The sequence below is a fragment of the Vespula vulgaris genome, chromosome 15 (genome assembly GCF_905475345.1).
Source record: "Vespula vulgaris chromosome 15, iyVesVulg1.1, whole genome shotgun sequence".
Classification (NCBI taxonomy): domain Eukaryota; kingdom Metazoa; phylum Arthropoda; class Insecta; order Hymenoptera; family Vespidae; genus Vespula; species Vespula vulgaris.
In genome coordinates this window covers 1,859,600-1,875,138 of record NC_066600.1, presented here as the reverse complement: position 1 = coordinate 1,875,138, position 15,539 = coordinate 1,859,600, and the positions used below count along the sequence as shown (strand labels likewise).

General features: G+C 34.5%; 1 protein-coding gene and 1 non-coding gene across 3 annotated transcripts; one reads left to right on the top strand and one right to left on the bottom strand.

Moving 5' to 3' along the window:
- The first annotated feature begins 8,894 nt into the window (after positions 1–8,894).
- Trnan-guu (transfer RNA asparagine (anticodon GUU)) lies at positions 8,895–8,968 on the top strand. The gene has a single exon. It is a non-coding gene; the product is annotated as a tRNA-Asn (tRNA).
- Positions 8,969–9,435: 467 nt separating this feature from the next.
- On the bottom strand, positions 9,436–14,651 carry LOC127069454 (U4/U6 small nuclear ribonucleoprotein Prp31-like). Of its 2 annotated transcripts, XM_051006504.1 has the most exons (11): positions 14,439–14,651; positions 14,160–14,357; positions 13,855–14,059; positions 13,598–13,767; positions 13,365–13,522; positions 12,767–13,282; positions 12,594–12,683; positions 11,161–11,364; positions 10,824–11,099; positions 10,509–10,739; positions 9,436–10,405 (listed from the first exon to the last, which is right to left on the bottom strand). In XM_051006504.1, exons 1-11 carry the CDS (start codon positions 14,554–14,556, stop codon positions 10,259–10,261), a joined length of 2,313 nt encoding a protein of 770 aa, XP_050862461.1. In that variant the 5' UTR covers positions 14,557–14,651; the 3' UTR covers positions 9,436–10,258. The 2 variants fall into 2 exon arrangements, with proteins under 2 accessions (XP_050862461.1, XP_050862463.1); XM_051006506.1 differs by lacking the exons at positions 12,594–12,683; positions 12,767–13,282; positions 13,365–13,522; ... (2 more) ...; positions 14,160–14,357; positions 14,439–14,651 and adding an exon at positions 11,481–11,722.
- Positions 14,652–15,539: the final 888 nt, after the last annotated feature.

Genomic DNA, 15,539 nt, shown 5'->3' with positions numbered 1-15,539 from the left:
TAATAATGAGATAATTTAATTTTTGTCATTGCTTTATACGTATCTTCTGCTCCTGTGTGTGTATCTATACACACGTATTATTATGATCACGTTTGATAATGAGAAAAAAAAAGAATTATATAAATTATAAAAATCTTTCTACATAATTGTATTATCCGTAGTAAAGTTTATCGAGAAAATAAAATAGTAGGTCGATAAGTCTCAGAATCGAAATTAATTTGTCCTTCGTGAATAGCTCATTAAAAAGTGAAGAAAGAGCAAGGTACATTACGGTGGCACGAGTTTGTCTCTCAAGTGGCGGCTGTCGTCGGTCAATCTGCCGTATAAATGCATCCGCGTGTCCTCGTTAACGTCTCCTCCGCGTTTTACGAATCGAACGGCCGACTGGAGGCGTGTACGGTGTGCGTGTGTTGCCGGTAAATAAATGTGAAACAACAAACGGTGTTGGTACTTGCGAGAGACGGTTCGCGGCGATTCTGCACGGTCACAATACGATCATTAGGCTATTTTCCAGAGTATAGCACCGGCTAGTCGCGATATCTTTCTCTCTCTCTCTCTCTCTATCTCTATCTCTCCTTCTTCTTCTATCTGCCTTTGCTACCTCTTTTCCTCTCTTTGCTCAGCAACGTATTTGTCCCGTCTGGCAAAGGGGCTTTCTGCGCGCTGGTATTCACACAACTTGTAAGCTATTCTCCGTAGTCGGTAAGTACAAATCCTTTCTGTATAGCTGGATGAGAATTTGTAGTTACGAACAGCGACTATAAGCTAGCTAGCCATCTAGCCGGGTACTAACTTAAATGATACTATAATGAAATTCTCATCTCACTCTTTCTCCCATTCTCTCTCTCTCTCTCTCTCTCTCTCTTTTCTCTTCCCTTATTCAATCTATTTCTATTTCTTATTTCAAAGTTAACCCCGATTTGACACACGAATTTATACGAAAAATAGTCAGATATTTTTGTTCGAGTAATCCAATAAAAATCTTATGTGGAATGTACGTTATATACACTGTCCCTAGCTAGCTAGCTAGCTAGTTCAAGTTATAAGTATGGAGTAAGCATAGCCGTAAAGAGAGTCCTGTCGTATTCCAAAAGCAAAGTGCGATGTCTGACGGTGATCTTGTTACCGCAAAAGTGTGCGCAATAAACAGGAGACTCCGTCGTTCGCGGGTGCCATCCTGAGCTTCGTAAACTCATGCCAAGTTCTCGGACAATGTTAGCAAAAAGGGTACACAACAAAGCCGCATATGGTAGGTAGTACAAGAAACTCGTACTTACTACCATGCCATTCGTATCGCGTCCACGCGTCTTCCGCGTCACCGTACGATCGATGGTACCCATTTCTATCAGAAAATGGAGTACTTACTATAAATCCTCCGTACCGAAGGTAAGCAAAAAATTCTTCGCTTATAGAATCCCTCCTCTGTGACTCGACAGTGAAAACTATATTTACGTTAAAGTATGTGACGTTACGTCTGGGTGTATCTCGGACCAGCTGTTAAATCGTATTAAAGATCGTAACGATAACAAACGAGCCAACGCGAACCACGTCAGATTCGCTGTCATTTTTATCGGATTCGCTAATGCCATGCGATCGAAAAACAAAAAAAAATAGAAAAGAAAATCTATCTATACATCTGAAGATATAAATGTTAAACGTAAGCAAGCTAAAAATAGGAGAAACGTCAGACGAATGAATTAACACGATCTAAGATCACGTAGATCGATACGTCTATCAATATCCAATAATTACATATCTCTCATCCCGCTACATGCCCTATCATATTAAATAGCTATTTAATATCATCAATGCCAATGAATCCATGGAACGAAGACGATCTTTGAAACAGAAAAAAAAGAGAGAGAGAAAATGAAGGGAAAAGGAAAAAGAAAAAAAGAAAATTGATAAGTCAACGATATTCCACAGATATACACGGTCGATTGAAAATAGTGAAAGGGAATTTTGCAGGAATACAATAATGACGCTCTGAAACGCTAACGCGGAATACATTAGCGGCATAGACGTGTTTCGAAAGAAGCGATATCTGCATACGTTCGACGAAGGTATCGAGAGCGCGTAGAACGCGATGCAAGAGTAAAGGCGCGGACAAGGCTGCGGAGACTGAAAAGGGGAAGGGAGGGCGGTCTTAGCGAGCAAAGGAGGCGATCGTCGGAGGCTCCGCAGCCACGCCGCGTAGAGTAGGTACTACCTCCGGACGTTTTTACTGCTACCCAGCTCCTAATGGGATCGAGTCTCCATAATTGAATTTACGAACGAGCCGTATACCCGCGCGCGCGCGCGCGCGCTCGTACGTTTTCTATGGTCCGTCCTGAAGGCACAACACGTGACATTCCCATCGCCTCCGATGAAGCCTCGAACTCTCCTTGCGATTTCCTTCATCCTTCTTCTTTCTATGATTTGAAACTGGCTTTGACCACTCCGGGTGGAGCTCGCACGATACAACGATGAACCTTTTTCTTTGGTGAATCAAGAAAAGTAATTGACTGGTGACAAGAATAACTAGGGATAGTGTGATTAGAGAGAAGTATCGAGTATCATTAGGAAGGAGAATGGACGATAATACCGATACAAACTGGCAACTGGATGAGTTCCTGCGAAAAAACAGAGAGACAGACAGAAAGAGAGAAGGAGAAAAAGACAGGGTAGATAGAGCGAACCGTGCGAACAAATCTAAGAGGGACTACGAGAGAAGTCGAATAAGAAAAACGCGAGAACGTGGATATACTCAGCGTTCTTGTATCCTAGTATATAAACCTTACTACCTAATTAGATTAATCAAACGCATATAGATGCTACCGAGTTTGGCCAACGATGAAAAGAAACGCTCGATCGAAGGTACCTTATTACGTGAATCGTCAATGATAAGCATGAAAAGAATGACGGTAATAAGACGAATCACCATGGCCGTTTGTTCGCCGAAAACGTAGACCTCGCGGCAACATAAATTCCCCTGGCGCTCGGCTGTTACGATGAAATATTCGTTTGCGTACGGCGTTCCACGTATATTCGAGCGTAACGAATCGTTCGAAGCGTAAGCGAATATTATTAATCGCGGGTACTAGTTCGCACGGATATATATTTGTCATCATTAGCCGTTCACGAGTGTTCATACATACATATATATATATATATGTTTGTACATGCTATAATCCGAAGCTTACAAAGCGATGGATGTTTTAAAGGCGTCGGCGGTCCAGCTGGAGGCAACGCTGCTGCTTCTTCCAGATAAATCTTAAGGGTGGGGAAGGGAGGAGGAGTAGAGAAAGAAAGAGAGGGAAAGAGAGAGATAGATCGATAGAAACTTTCGGTAACTTTCGAACTCTCGATCGTTGTTGTCATCGTATCTTCTCCTCCTTTATAAAGGTGATGGTACGTACCACGTTTCGTTATTCCAATACCGCGAAACGATCCTGGAAATGGCCGATGAGAAGAGTCGTTTATTTCTTTCTACCTCCTCGTCCCTCCCCTCCTCCTCCTCATCACCCAACCCAACTCGAGCCACATCTCTGCAGAGAAATCCAGCATGCGGGAACGTTTCGTTTGTGATGCATCAGATCGAAGATAGCGGGACACGACCTAACCACGACGAGACTGCCAAGAGCATTTCACCGGAAGCATTTATATTTACGATGATTTCTTCCACGTCGTAAAGAGCCACGTGTACCGAGAGAACTCTCTTTGATATTTTTCAACTCTACCAGAATAATTATACGCTCGATTAACGTTTAGACTCATCTCCTTTTATCTTGATTACATTTGATGCGTTCCAAGATAAAAAGAAGAAGAAGAAGAAGAGGGAAAAGAAGAAGAATAAATACGAATTCTTGAACTAATTCCCTTTTTTCTATATGCCTATCTTCTTTCCATTAAATCGGAAATTCGGATTTAATGATACGCCGGTTTATAAGCCATCGTTGTTTCATTAACTTTTAATATCTGTTACGAAGAACATGGTTATCACACATTTAGTATTATTTCCTTAGGAAGGTACGTTCTTTTCTCTCTACTTTTTTTTTTCTTTTCTTCTATTTCTTGGAAGCTTTTACACGTCACTGGTAACGCATCAACTATGTAAAAAATCTTTTTTACGAATTCGTAATTATCTATACGCGTGATCATTCAAAGATCAGTGTCGTTTTAGATCTGCAAGAAAATAATCGTATCGTATTGAGAGTAATAGAATAATATCGTATTTCATAGTTCAATGTACGAACTCGTAAGTTTTACATTATTACAACCTTTATAAATTATACTCTCTCGTATATATCGTAGGTACAGGCCTATCACATAGAAATACACAACCCTTTCTCATAACTCGGCAACGAATGCGAAGCGTCTTTTTGCATGACCAAAAAGACGTCGTAGTTAGTCGTACTACGAATATGCTACGAGCCCATTTGAATTGCGAACGTTATAAGATATCCGTAGGACGGTAGTACATATAGCTATGTATTACATGTATAATACATACATATGTGCGGCAAGAGAAGGCTAGTAAGTATGTACGAGAGAGTGACGATATAATTTTAGCTAGGCGTTAGAAAGTGAATTACGAAAACGTCCACGGCTCATAAATGCGTGCCACCGTTGCCCATTAACTTTGCTTGCTTTTAATTTGCACGAGCTTTACAGAGAGAGAGAGAGAGAGAGAGAGAAATAGTTTTGAAATAATTAAATGAACAATCGAAGGACACTTTTAACGATCGATGACGAAAAGTCATATCGATCGAAATTTTCTTGAAAAAAAAAAGGAAAGAAGAAGAAAAGAAAAAAGAAGAAAACGAAAAAAAGAAAAACAAAGAGAAACAAAAAATAGACAAGTTGAACTATAGCTAACGAAGTAAGAAAGTTTATCAATCCTTGCGTTGCGTTGCGTTGCGTTGCGTTGCGATACTAATCAAAGGTATGGACCGGAGCAATTACAAGAGTAATTACCTCGATATTATACAACGTTCGATCTCGGCGAATAGGCTTTCTAAAAGCGGCGAACGAAAGCACGTAGAGATAGGTACACCTATATAGTAGACACACATTTTTCAAAGAAAGTACCGGAGAGCCAAGCTAATAATTCACGCGGCCGGTAATTACTCTTCGATATAATACAGCTCTAATCGGCTAATGAGCCGCGAAACTATCCTCGATGTGAGCTCGATCGAAAATCCGATCTTGGTTCGTCTCCCTTCTATCGAACTCGTTTGCTTGCTTTTACTCTTCTACGTGTTCACAAAGCGTTCGTTACGTATATATTACATGATAAAGAAATAAATAAATAATCTTTAATTTTACATCTTATCGAAGCCACGTCGTCGTGTAGATACTTCCTGGATCCATGGACGTATAAGTAAACGAAAGAGAGAGAGGAGACATTTATGCGATTTTCGTATCACAACGAAGAAGATACGTAACGTATGTCATATCACAAGATCTTTACGACGCCAATGATCGTTCGAGCGACGGCTGAGGGGCTAACAATGTCGAAATCTTTCCTTGAGTTCACGAGAATGGATTTAACGTGGAAAGCAAGAGTGCGAGATGACAACGACGACGACGACGACAACGAGGACGACACGACATCCTGGACGAGCGATTATCGGTCACGTCGAATCGCGAGTCTCTCACAAACGCTAACGATTTTACGATAGAAATCCTTCGATCATGATGATGATGATGATGATGATGATGATGATGATGATGATGATGACGACGACGACGACGACGACGACGACGATTACCTTATGGTTGTTGCAAATGTTCTTGATAAAAAAAAATCACGATTAATATCTTGTAAATCATTCTTCTAAATATATAGATATCTTATCATTAGTATGATAAGATAAATATCCAAGAAAAAAACGACGGAACAGATTTCAAGAAAATTAGTGATTTATTGCATATTCACTACTGCAAAAAATATTTCTAACCTTCCTGTATGGCTATCGAACACAACCTGCCTTCTTCTATCTACGGTGCGTCTAGAAACTGTTTGCTGAAACGAGCCCGTGTCGCATTTCCCACGGCACGATAACATTCATTCGCATACATGCATATGCAAAAGAAGCACACATTTCTTCAAAAATAAAACGTCTTGCATTCTTTTACCGAGAAATCATTGATGAAAAATGAAATTTCGTTTGGCAAATATCATAATAAATGTTTACATCGAAAAATCCTTTAAACAAAATATGATTTTGAACTTGTAAACATTGCTCTTAGTAATTTCATCTAATTCAATCTATTATCGTTCAAAGGTATTACGTAAGCTGTTATTAATTAGAATGTTTCTTTGCATATTAGTGTGGATAACGAAGGAGAAAGCATAGATCATATTTTACTGGCCGTTTACGACCACCGACGATGCTGCTTAACTCGACTAATTACAATCCAACTACTCGTCTAATTCAGTAATTAGCCTTATCCTCAAACAATACCTATGCGATTTACGTGATATTAATTATTAATTTAATACCACATTAATCGCACTATTCGAAGAATCTAAAGATATTATGTTTGAAATATTCGAATTAAAATGTTGAAAATTTAAACACATGTAAACAAATTATTAGTTTCTAATCGTATATACTCGACAGCTCGTTAAAAAAATATGACATTTTCTTAATATAATGTTAAAAATTCGATAATATTTACCAACAATCCACAAGTATACCACGATACTTTGGTAAAGGATTATACGAACGATATATCGCGGCAGTTTATCGTGGCAGTAAACGTAATCGCAGTAGTTATTTACCTATTTGATGATTCCATCGAGTGAAAGTTCCATCCGTTCTGCGATTCGTGGTGCAGTACTAAATCCTTCCCCTTCCTCATTGCTCACCGTCGAAGAAGGTCTCGTTCAAACGAGGACGTTTAACATCCACCTTCACAAAATAATTAACTCCTTAATACGTTTCTCGTGTATTAAGTAAAAGAAATAAGAAAGTTTTTTAATGGCTTTCCTGTTTGTTCTCTCTAACAAATTACAAAAGAAAAAAAAAGAAGAAAAAGAAAAAAGAAAAAAGGTCAAATAAAAAAAAAGAAGATAAAATGTAATAAAAAAGAAAACTATTCTATATCCGTATTCTTATTCACCGAATTTAACATATATCTGGTATGATGCGATGTGAGGTTTTAAATGATGTGACGCGTTCTCACTTACGAACGAGCTAACCCATTTTTAACGAGATATTTCCGCATAGTCGCGTTAGCACGGCCACGCACGCGAAGATATTTCGACGCCGCCCCTGTCGACCATGTCGGCGCTAAATGAACCATCAGGGCCGCCATAAATCCTTGGATTATCAGATGTGCAGCTACGGAGTTGGCCGTCCCGGATATAACGAGGGACCACCGCCCAACGTAATGGAAGCACACTCGCTGTCGACTCTCGAAAGATACCTTCGAGATTGGACCAAGCCACAGAGCATCGTCGTTGTCGTCGTCGTCGTCGTCGTCGTCTCGACGATTCGAATCCAGACGCCACCTGACACACCGTTGTTCGTTCTCAGTAAATTCCCTTTCCTCTTTCTTACTCTCTCTTTCTCTCTCTCTCTCTCTCTCTCTCTCTCTCTCTCTCTCTCTCTCTCTCTCTATCTCTCTCTTTCTATCGTTTCTTCTTTTCCTTTTTTCATTGAAACCTTAACGTTTTGTTTCATACATAATTTCTACAATTCATTTATGGATAGTAGAGAAATTTTCTATTGATCGATATGTCAAATCTTCGTCGAAATCTATCGAGGAACTCGTTCAAACTGACCTGGATAAAGACGAGAAACATTGTTAATTACACGCTCTTGGTCGCTATCGATGCCTGCTACCGTAGGGAGTAACTCGGCCTCAGGGTCCTCTGTGCTCGTTGTAAAGATGGCATCGTGCACACTAACGAGTAACAAGTGGCGTGACGTTTCAGTTAGGCTTTACTCTCTTCTTCTTCTTCTCTTCCTTCTCTTTCCTTCCTTCTTTCCTTCAGTATGCTCACGGCACTGCTAAAGAGATATCGGTATGCCACGACGAACTACCTATCGTCTCACCTCTGCTGGACTAATTAACGCTAAGATTCATTATCGACACCTTGGTTACTATTACATTGTGGTCTCTGTCTTAATTTCAGGTTAAACATATTTTACGAGATTGATTTTCCATTGAAATTTTTTTTTCCCAATGGATTAAAATTAAATAGTAGAATTTGATCGCTATAATGTTTTCTTATATTTTATTTTATCAATCTCTTGAGAATTTTATCTTGATCACGTAAACCTCTTTCTCCTCTCTTCTCTTCCTCCCTCTCTCTCCGTCTAAAATATAAAGAAAATTATATTAGTAAAATATTCACGACGTGTTTTGCAAAGAATCAACGTTGGAAATAATCTTTCTTCGATGATGAATCTACTATGTTAACTAGAAATTTGTTCGAGGCGCAAATAAGCAAATGGTCAGTAGAAGTCGCCATTTGTAAGCCGCAGATACACTTACTTTGCATATATATGCATTTGCGCGCAGGATTAAGTTAGTTACGCTTAAATGCAAATTGATGTGTTAATCGATCTTTTTAGAGCCAGCAACCGTGTGTATAACGTACTTGTCTAATCCATTTCGTTATCATCTTTGAATATCTAAAAGTATGATATTTCGTCAGTCGACTAATTCCCACGTACTTCGTACTGGAACTTGCGAAAATGTAGAAAGAGTTGCATATATTCAGGCGACCAATTATATCAAATAAATGAACATCAAATAATTAAGATATAATTATCATATGACGTGTTTCTGTAAAAAATAAAAATCACATTAATATTATCACTCCTTACAAAAAATTAACTATTTATTGAAACTAGATTTTTGTCTTTTCTATATTAAAAAGGAAGTGTATCCCAAGAGCCTCCGTGGCGCAATCGGCTAGCGCGTTCGGCTGTTAACCGAAAGGTTGGTGGTTCGAGCCCACCCGGGGGCGAATTTTTTTTTCATTTCAATTGTATTTACCTAGAAATTTAATGAAATTATACATATTCTCACTTTGTAAAAAAATATATAATCTCCGTTGATTTGCTAAAAAAATATTATACGTGATACCTGTATAAACAAATAAAATTTGTCTAACATATTGAAAATTGCCAATTGCGCTTATTTTAATACATCATAAAATCCGACTGCATAACAACTGTAATATGACGCGTGATTTGAGACTTTCCAAATTAAAATACGATTAGTGATAAGATCGAACTGCTTAGTAGTTAAAAGTTACATTACCAGCCTTGTTATCGTCGGTAAAACATGTATTTATTATTATTCGTCCAGTTATCAAAGTGTATGTTGTTCACTAGGGAATATGATGTTCTGTATTATCGACTGATGCACTAGAAACTGATCGCAGCGCTAACGAGCATATACGATGAAGTTAGAATCGTATAACTTATTATCTTCACTGAACAATGTTATCAATTAGTTTATTCATTTTTTATAATTTCAATGCTTCGTAAATTATATTCTTTATTTTTAAGAAATTAGCTGTATTCGCCAAGTATTTGGCATTGGGATTAATTTTTTCTTTGCGGCTTGCGGATTAACAATTTCTTAAAGCCCTACAATTAATGATATAATAAACGATTATAATAAATTAATATTGAAACATTATAAAAATATGAATATTGTTCCGAATGGTAAACTTTGAGCTGTAAAATCATATACAGACCTTACTACGCAGCTAAAGAACCGTGTGAAAAAAAACTTTTTTTTTTTTTGTAATTGTGTTTTACACATTATTGCAGTAGTACATATTTTGTCATCTATTTTCGGTATGCAAAAGAACTGCCGTCAACTCGAAGTTTCTCATTCGAAGCAACAGTTATAACCAACAATAATATTTAAATTCTAATTTTGACATAATTTTATAATAGGAAACAATAATTGTTATAATGTTTTAATTAGTATTACAAATGATTAAGGAAAATGTACTATTTTCCATTCAATAGTAATCAAAGTTTGCCTCTCTTTTTTGCTTAATTACAAAAAACATATAATAATACTATATTCTTTACAATTTTACGAAATATATAAGATACTTGATTAGCTTTAAGAAATAATAGTTATATTATTTTATAATTGAGCAACTCTCTTGTCATTAATAGCTTAGCTTACCTACAGTTTCTGATGTTTAAATAACGAGTACAATTCGTTATTCGTATAATCATATCGTTCCAAAATAATTAATTATCACGTTTACATGCAGGAATGACATAAATTATTAAATTGGTTTATATAGTAGAGTCGTTACATATTTTTTTCGATAGCGATGCGTGGCTGATAAAACCATAACACTATCTTTAATACTTAAAGCATATAGGTGATTCAACATCACATGATTTGGTTCTGGTAGAAGAGTTGGTTCACACTAAAAAAAAAAAAAAATATGTATCAATTATAATTTTCTTATAAACTAATACAGAATAATTTTTTTATGATTATAACATATATAATTTTTTATAATCACTCACAGATAATGGTGTATCTTTATTAAGAATAACTTGTAATAAATGTGGTGGTAAGATTGGTGGTCCAACCACTTTATCCCATGGTTTATGAGGTAGAATTTCTTGTCCATATTCAGTTTGAACACTGGTAGAAACACCTTCACTGTCTTTGGCAAGAGCTTGAAAAACTTCAAAGTCCGATTTTCTTACAGATACTAAATTATTCTTAGAACCTGTACCATTGTCAACTATTTTCTAAACAGACAATTTAATCATTATTTTAATCATTGTTCTTACAATAATAATAAATTTAAATTAATTAGTAGATTTATTTCTTACTAAACCAGGGTCATGCCTCCATTCTCCATCAACATAGAATTTATATTGATGTTCTCCTTCTGGTAAGTCAATAATAGTAACGAAATCACCATGACTTTTTACCATAGGTAATGTTTTCCATCCTGTGAATGTTCCACTGATATATACTTGCTTTCCACCACCTTCCCATTTGAAAACTGTAGGCAAAACTTTGCTATCTGTAACCTTTGTTCCTTCAGACACTGTATTTGATCTTGGACGTTGACCGCTAAAATTATCTCCTTCCTGTTGACCTGTCTATATAAAAAAGCAAATATATATTTTACGTTATAAAAAATTTATATTGATTGTTAAGTACTTTTGTATAATAAGGTTCTCCTTCTTCATGAGACGATTGAAAGACTAGCTTTTGATTAGGCTTTTTATCAAAAACAAATGCCTGTCCTTCCTTTCCTGGAGAAGGTGGCGCATGTTCTTTAGTATGACGATCTCTACCTGAAGTATGGCCATGACCTACTGTTTGATTACTCCCTGCATTTCCCATTGTTTTGCAGCAATGTCTCTAAGTACAAAAATTTATTTTTTTTTACTATTATAAAAAAGGATCATTTAAGAATTAAACGTTCTTTCTCTTTAAATATACTTAAATTAGTTAAAATAATTTCTTAAGTTTCTTACTTAGTAAACGAAGTAACGCTGATAAATCTCGATAATTTATTTTTCATATGACTCTGCAATTTACAACGTAAATTATTGAAAAAGTAGAAAGTATGTAAGTGCGACTGCGTACGATAAAACCCAAAGAAAAGTTGTTAGTAGTAGTGAGTAAATCTAACGTTTTTGATGCAGATAGTAGGCGGGAAATATGAACTGAATTCATTTCTGTTCTATCTAGTTTTGTATATGTTTACTATTAAATTAATATTAAATGACATTGTAAAAATCTGATATCCTTAATATTTCATATATTAAATATATTGTGTCCATGATTTATATATATAAAACATTTTGTCAGTAATTAACATTCCAACTGTAAAATAAGGATAATAAATGTTCATGCATTATTTTTAAACATTAATAAAAAAAATTATAAGTACTTGAATATCAAAAAATAATTAATATTTATAATAATTATATGATATTAGCATAACAAGATATTAAGCGCCTATACCAACTGATAAAGTAGAGAATGGAATAAAATTACCAAGAATAATTTTTTTCGTTATCAATTGCGTGGGTTGATAACGAGAAAATAAAAATTCCGAAAGATGTCACCACTGAAGTGCAATCGATCGAACATACCTGAAGATTACCGAGATTTGCCGAAGATACCCGAGCCGTTTGAAATTTATATTTCTTTTTATGATCTTTTTTATTAGATTATTACGCGTACCTTAAAAATCATTGTTACGAGGACCATCCTACATATGTATGGGGTTATAACATAAATAAGTTCATTTACCAATATAAATAAACATGTTCAATTCTAAGAATAAAAATTAAATATGACAACTTATAAATATTACGACGCAATATATTGCAAGTGATGTTTAATTAATTTAATTTTTCTTTTTACGAACTCATCATTATGCTATAAATTATAAAATCCTATACATATCTTTATCGTTTAAATGTTAAGTAATGATATTCCTAAATTTAATAAATAATCTCTCTCTCTCTCTCTCTATATATATATATATATATATATATATATATATATACATGTGTATGTGTATATATAAATGTATATACACATACATATAAAACAAATTCACATTAAGATTTTTTTACTTTTAAGAAACCAGCCGTATTTGAGAAGTATTTGGCATTGGCTTCATTTACTTTTTTCTCTGCAGCTTGTGGATTAACAATTTCCAAACCCTATAATAAATAATACAACACAATAAATGATTATAAAGAATTATATAACATAATATAATGTTAGAATAATTGGAAAATTTTACCTGTAATGGTGTAAATGCTACGCTTGAAGCTGTTCCAGAAACTTGTTTTTTAACAGTTGTACTTCCACCCCACTGTTGTTGTTTTTGTAAATTCTTTTGTAAAGTCTTTGAAATTCGTACTTTTGTTTTTTCATCGACTTGTGGTAATCTAATGCGTCCTGTCCCTGCCTTTCCAATTGTACCTCTTGAATACCCGAGATCTTCTTGATAAGCATCATTCTCTATATCTGCAAAATTCATTCTATTTGCATATTTTCTAAATTCCGTAATCGCATAACGTTCCTTCATTTTTCGAACACGTTTGCCACCACGCTTCTTTCTGCTTGGGTCAATTGGTTTTGGTAAAGGTTTCACAAATTTGACAGGAGGTGGTTCTTGTAATTTATCTAATTTCTTTTCTATTTCATCGCGGAATAATTGCCCAATATGACCATCTGTACTTTCGTGAAAAGCATCTACACGAGCAGCTAATGTACCTTTTGCTGCAACAAGTCTAGCTGCTTTCCTACGTAAATCCTGAAATAGTTTCATTGTTTATATATATATTACATAACTTCTATAAAAAAGATCTGCTTATAACAATCTTCTATATACTCACAGGTGGTGTTTCTTGAACAATTTCAGAATAATATATAAATCCTGTATGAGGTAGACTTGTCATTTGAGAAAAACCAGAAAGTGTTGTTCTCTGAGATCCTAAAACTAATACATTGCAAGCTGGCATTTTGGACAACTTTGTCAAACCTCCAGCAACACCTAATAAACCATGTAGATATGTTAAGTTCTCAAAAGATAATGTTAAAATTATGAGTTATATTAACATAAACATACCCATAATTTTTGCAGCTGTAGATGCTCCTACTATTACAGAAAGATTTGGTGCTATAAAAGCCATTCTACTTTCTACATATTCCAATATCTTTGATTTACAATTATTTAATTCGACTGCCATATCACAGGCTTCGCATATGGCTTCCCTTTCTTCTTCGCTTAGTAATTGCCTGTGATACAATATAATAACAAAAATGTGATTACAATTATAAGAATTTGAAAATAATAAAAGTATCTAATATAGATAAACTATTCACCCTTGTGTTGTAGAAGCTGTGACTGATACAACCATTATAGTAGCTTGTGTAAGATATTGCTGTAAAGTTTCATTATTTTTTGCTTTATCCAAATCATTTCCAAGTTCTCTTACAGTCATGACGTATTCCAACGGTCCTACTACCAATGATTCAAGTTCTGGAAATCTTTTTGAATATTTATCTCTTGTAAACCGATGTATTGTAGCTACATAAAACAAAAATAAAAGTATGAATGAGGAAATATATCAAAAAATTTATTAATAAGATCAATTTGCTAACACTATTCATTTGAACAAATGAGTTACCTATTTCATTATCTATATCAACTGCCATATTATTTGCTTCAACAATCAATTGATATTCCGGATCAGATTCCACAGGGCCTATGATATCTGCTGACTTCCTAGATACTTTACTATATTTTTCTATTTCAAACATTGTCTTTTTCAACTCCTCAGAATCACGAAGTTTTGCTAATTCTCTCACCGATGCAACTTTTACTTCTATAATAAAAACAAATTGATAAAAGCTATAGACATATAAAGTATGTAAACAATTATATACGATGGAAATTAAAAACTAACCTTCTTCGATAGATTTGGAAATACTTGGTGGAATAAAATCTGGTTCCGGTTCTTCCACCATACGCTCAGAATCATCATTTTCTTCTAAATCTGCTAATAATTCGTCAGCAAGAGACATTTTTATTATTTAATTATGCAATTGTTTATCTTTAAATTATGTATTTCAATCAAGCGTTCAACTCGTTAGCACTGGTAAACTAACACTAGATGTCAGCAAAGTCGAAAGTAACATGGAGATTTCCTCCAATCAGAATTAAGCATAGTAATGTGGCATTACACATTAAACATATAAAAATTATTTAAATATAATTCTCGTCTTGTTTCGCTTCTTTATTCGTTACTTATATTTCAATCAATAATTTTACTAATTATTGATTTGTTAAGTCATAATATCAATTGTTTGTTGAAGTCAATAATACGGTGGTAGTCGATATAAATAATGAAATATGTAACTTGCCTGTATAAACGAACAGCATTTGCAAATTAATCAGTTTTCTAATATTTTTTCTTATTCATTCTTCTAATTTTATATTTTATTTACATAGCCAGAGTCATTGTAACAAGAAATTAGTATACACCATTCATATTGCGATCTCGATAAATTTTTTTTTTTTTTTTTTTTTTTTTTAATGAAAAATATTGATCTTTTGATCGATTAAATAAAACAACACGTTGCTCCGAATTTCGTCTGATATAAATAATTGTCTTCTAAAAAACGTTCTTTTCGTATTTACACTTTTACGAAAGTTTTTTCCTGCACTGTACACTGTTATTACCGAACAATCAACGCCGCGTTCGAATTATATTGCTAATGCGCATACGCAATTTTTCGAGAGTTATTATTGCGATTCTCGATCTCGATTATGATCATTTTCGATATATGCAATCGATAAGGCATTATGCTTTCGATAGTGTATTACAGTAAATATATAAATTTTTATACTTTGGTTGTATTGCATTTAGAATTGCATAATAAAAATTAATATATCTTATTATGTAATATATGGAATGTTCATTTTCATATTAATAATAATTTTTCAGATTTAACGCTTAGGATATAAATATATTCTTCATTTATCAGAATAAGATAGTTATAGTACT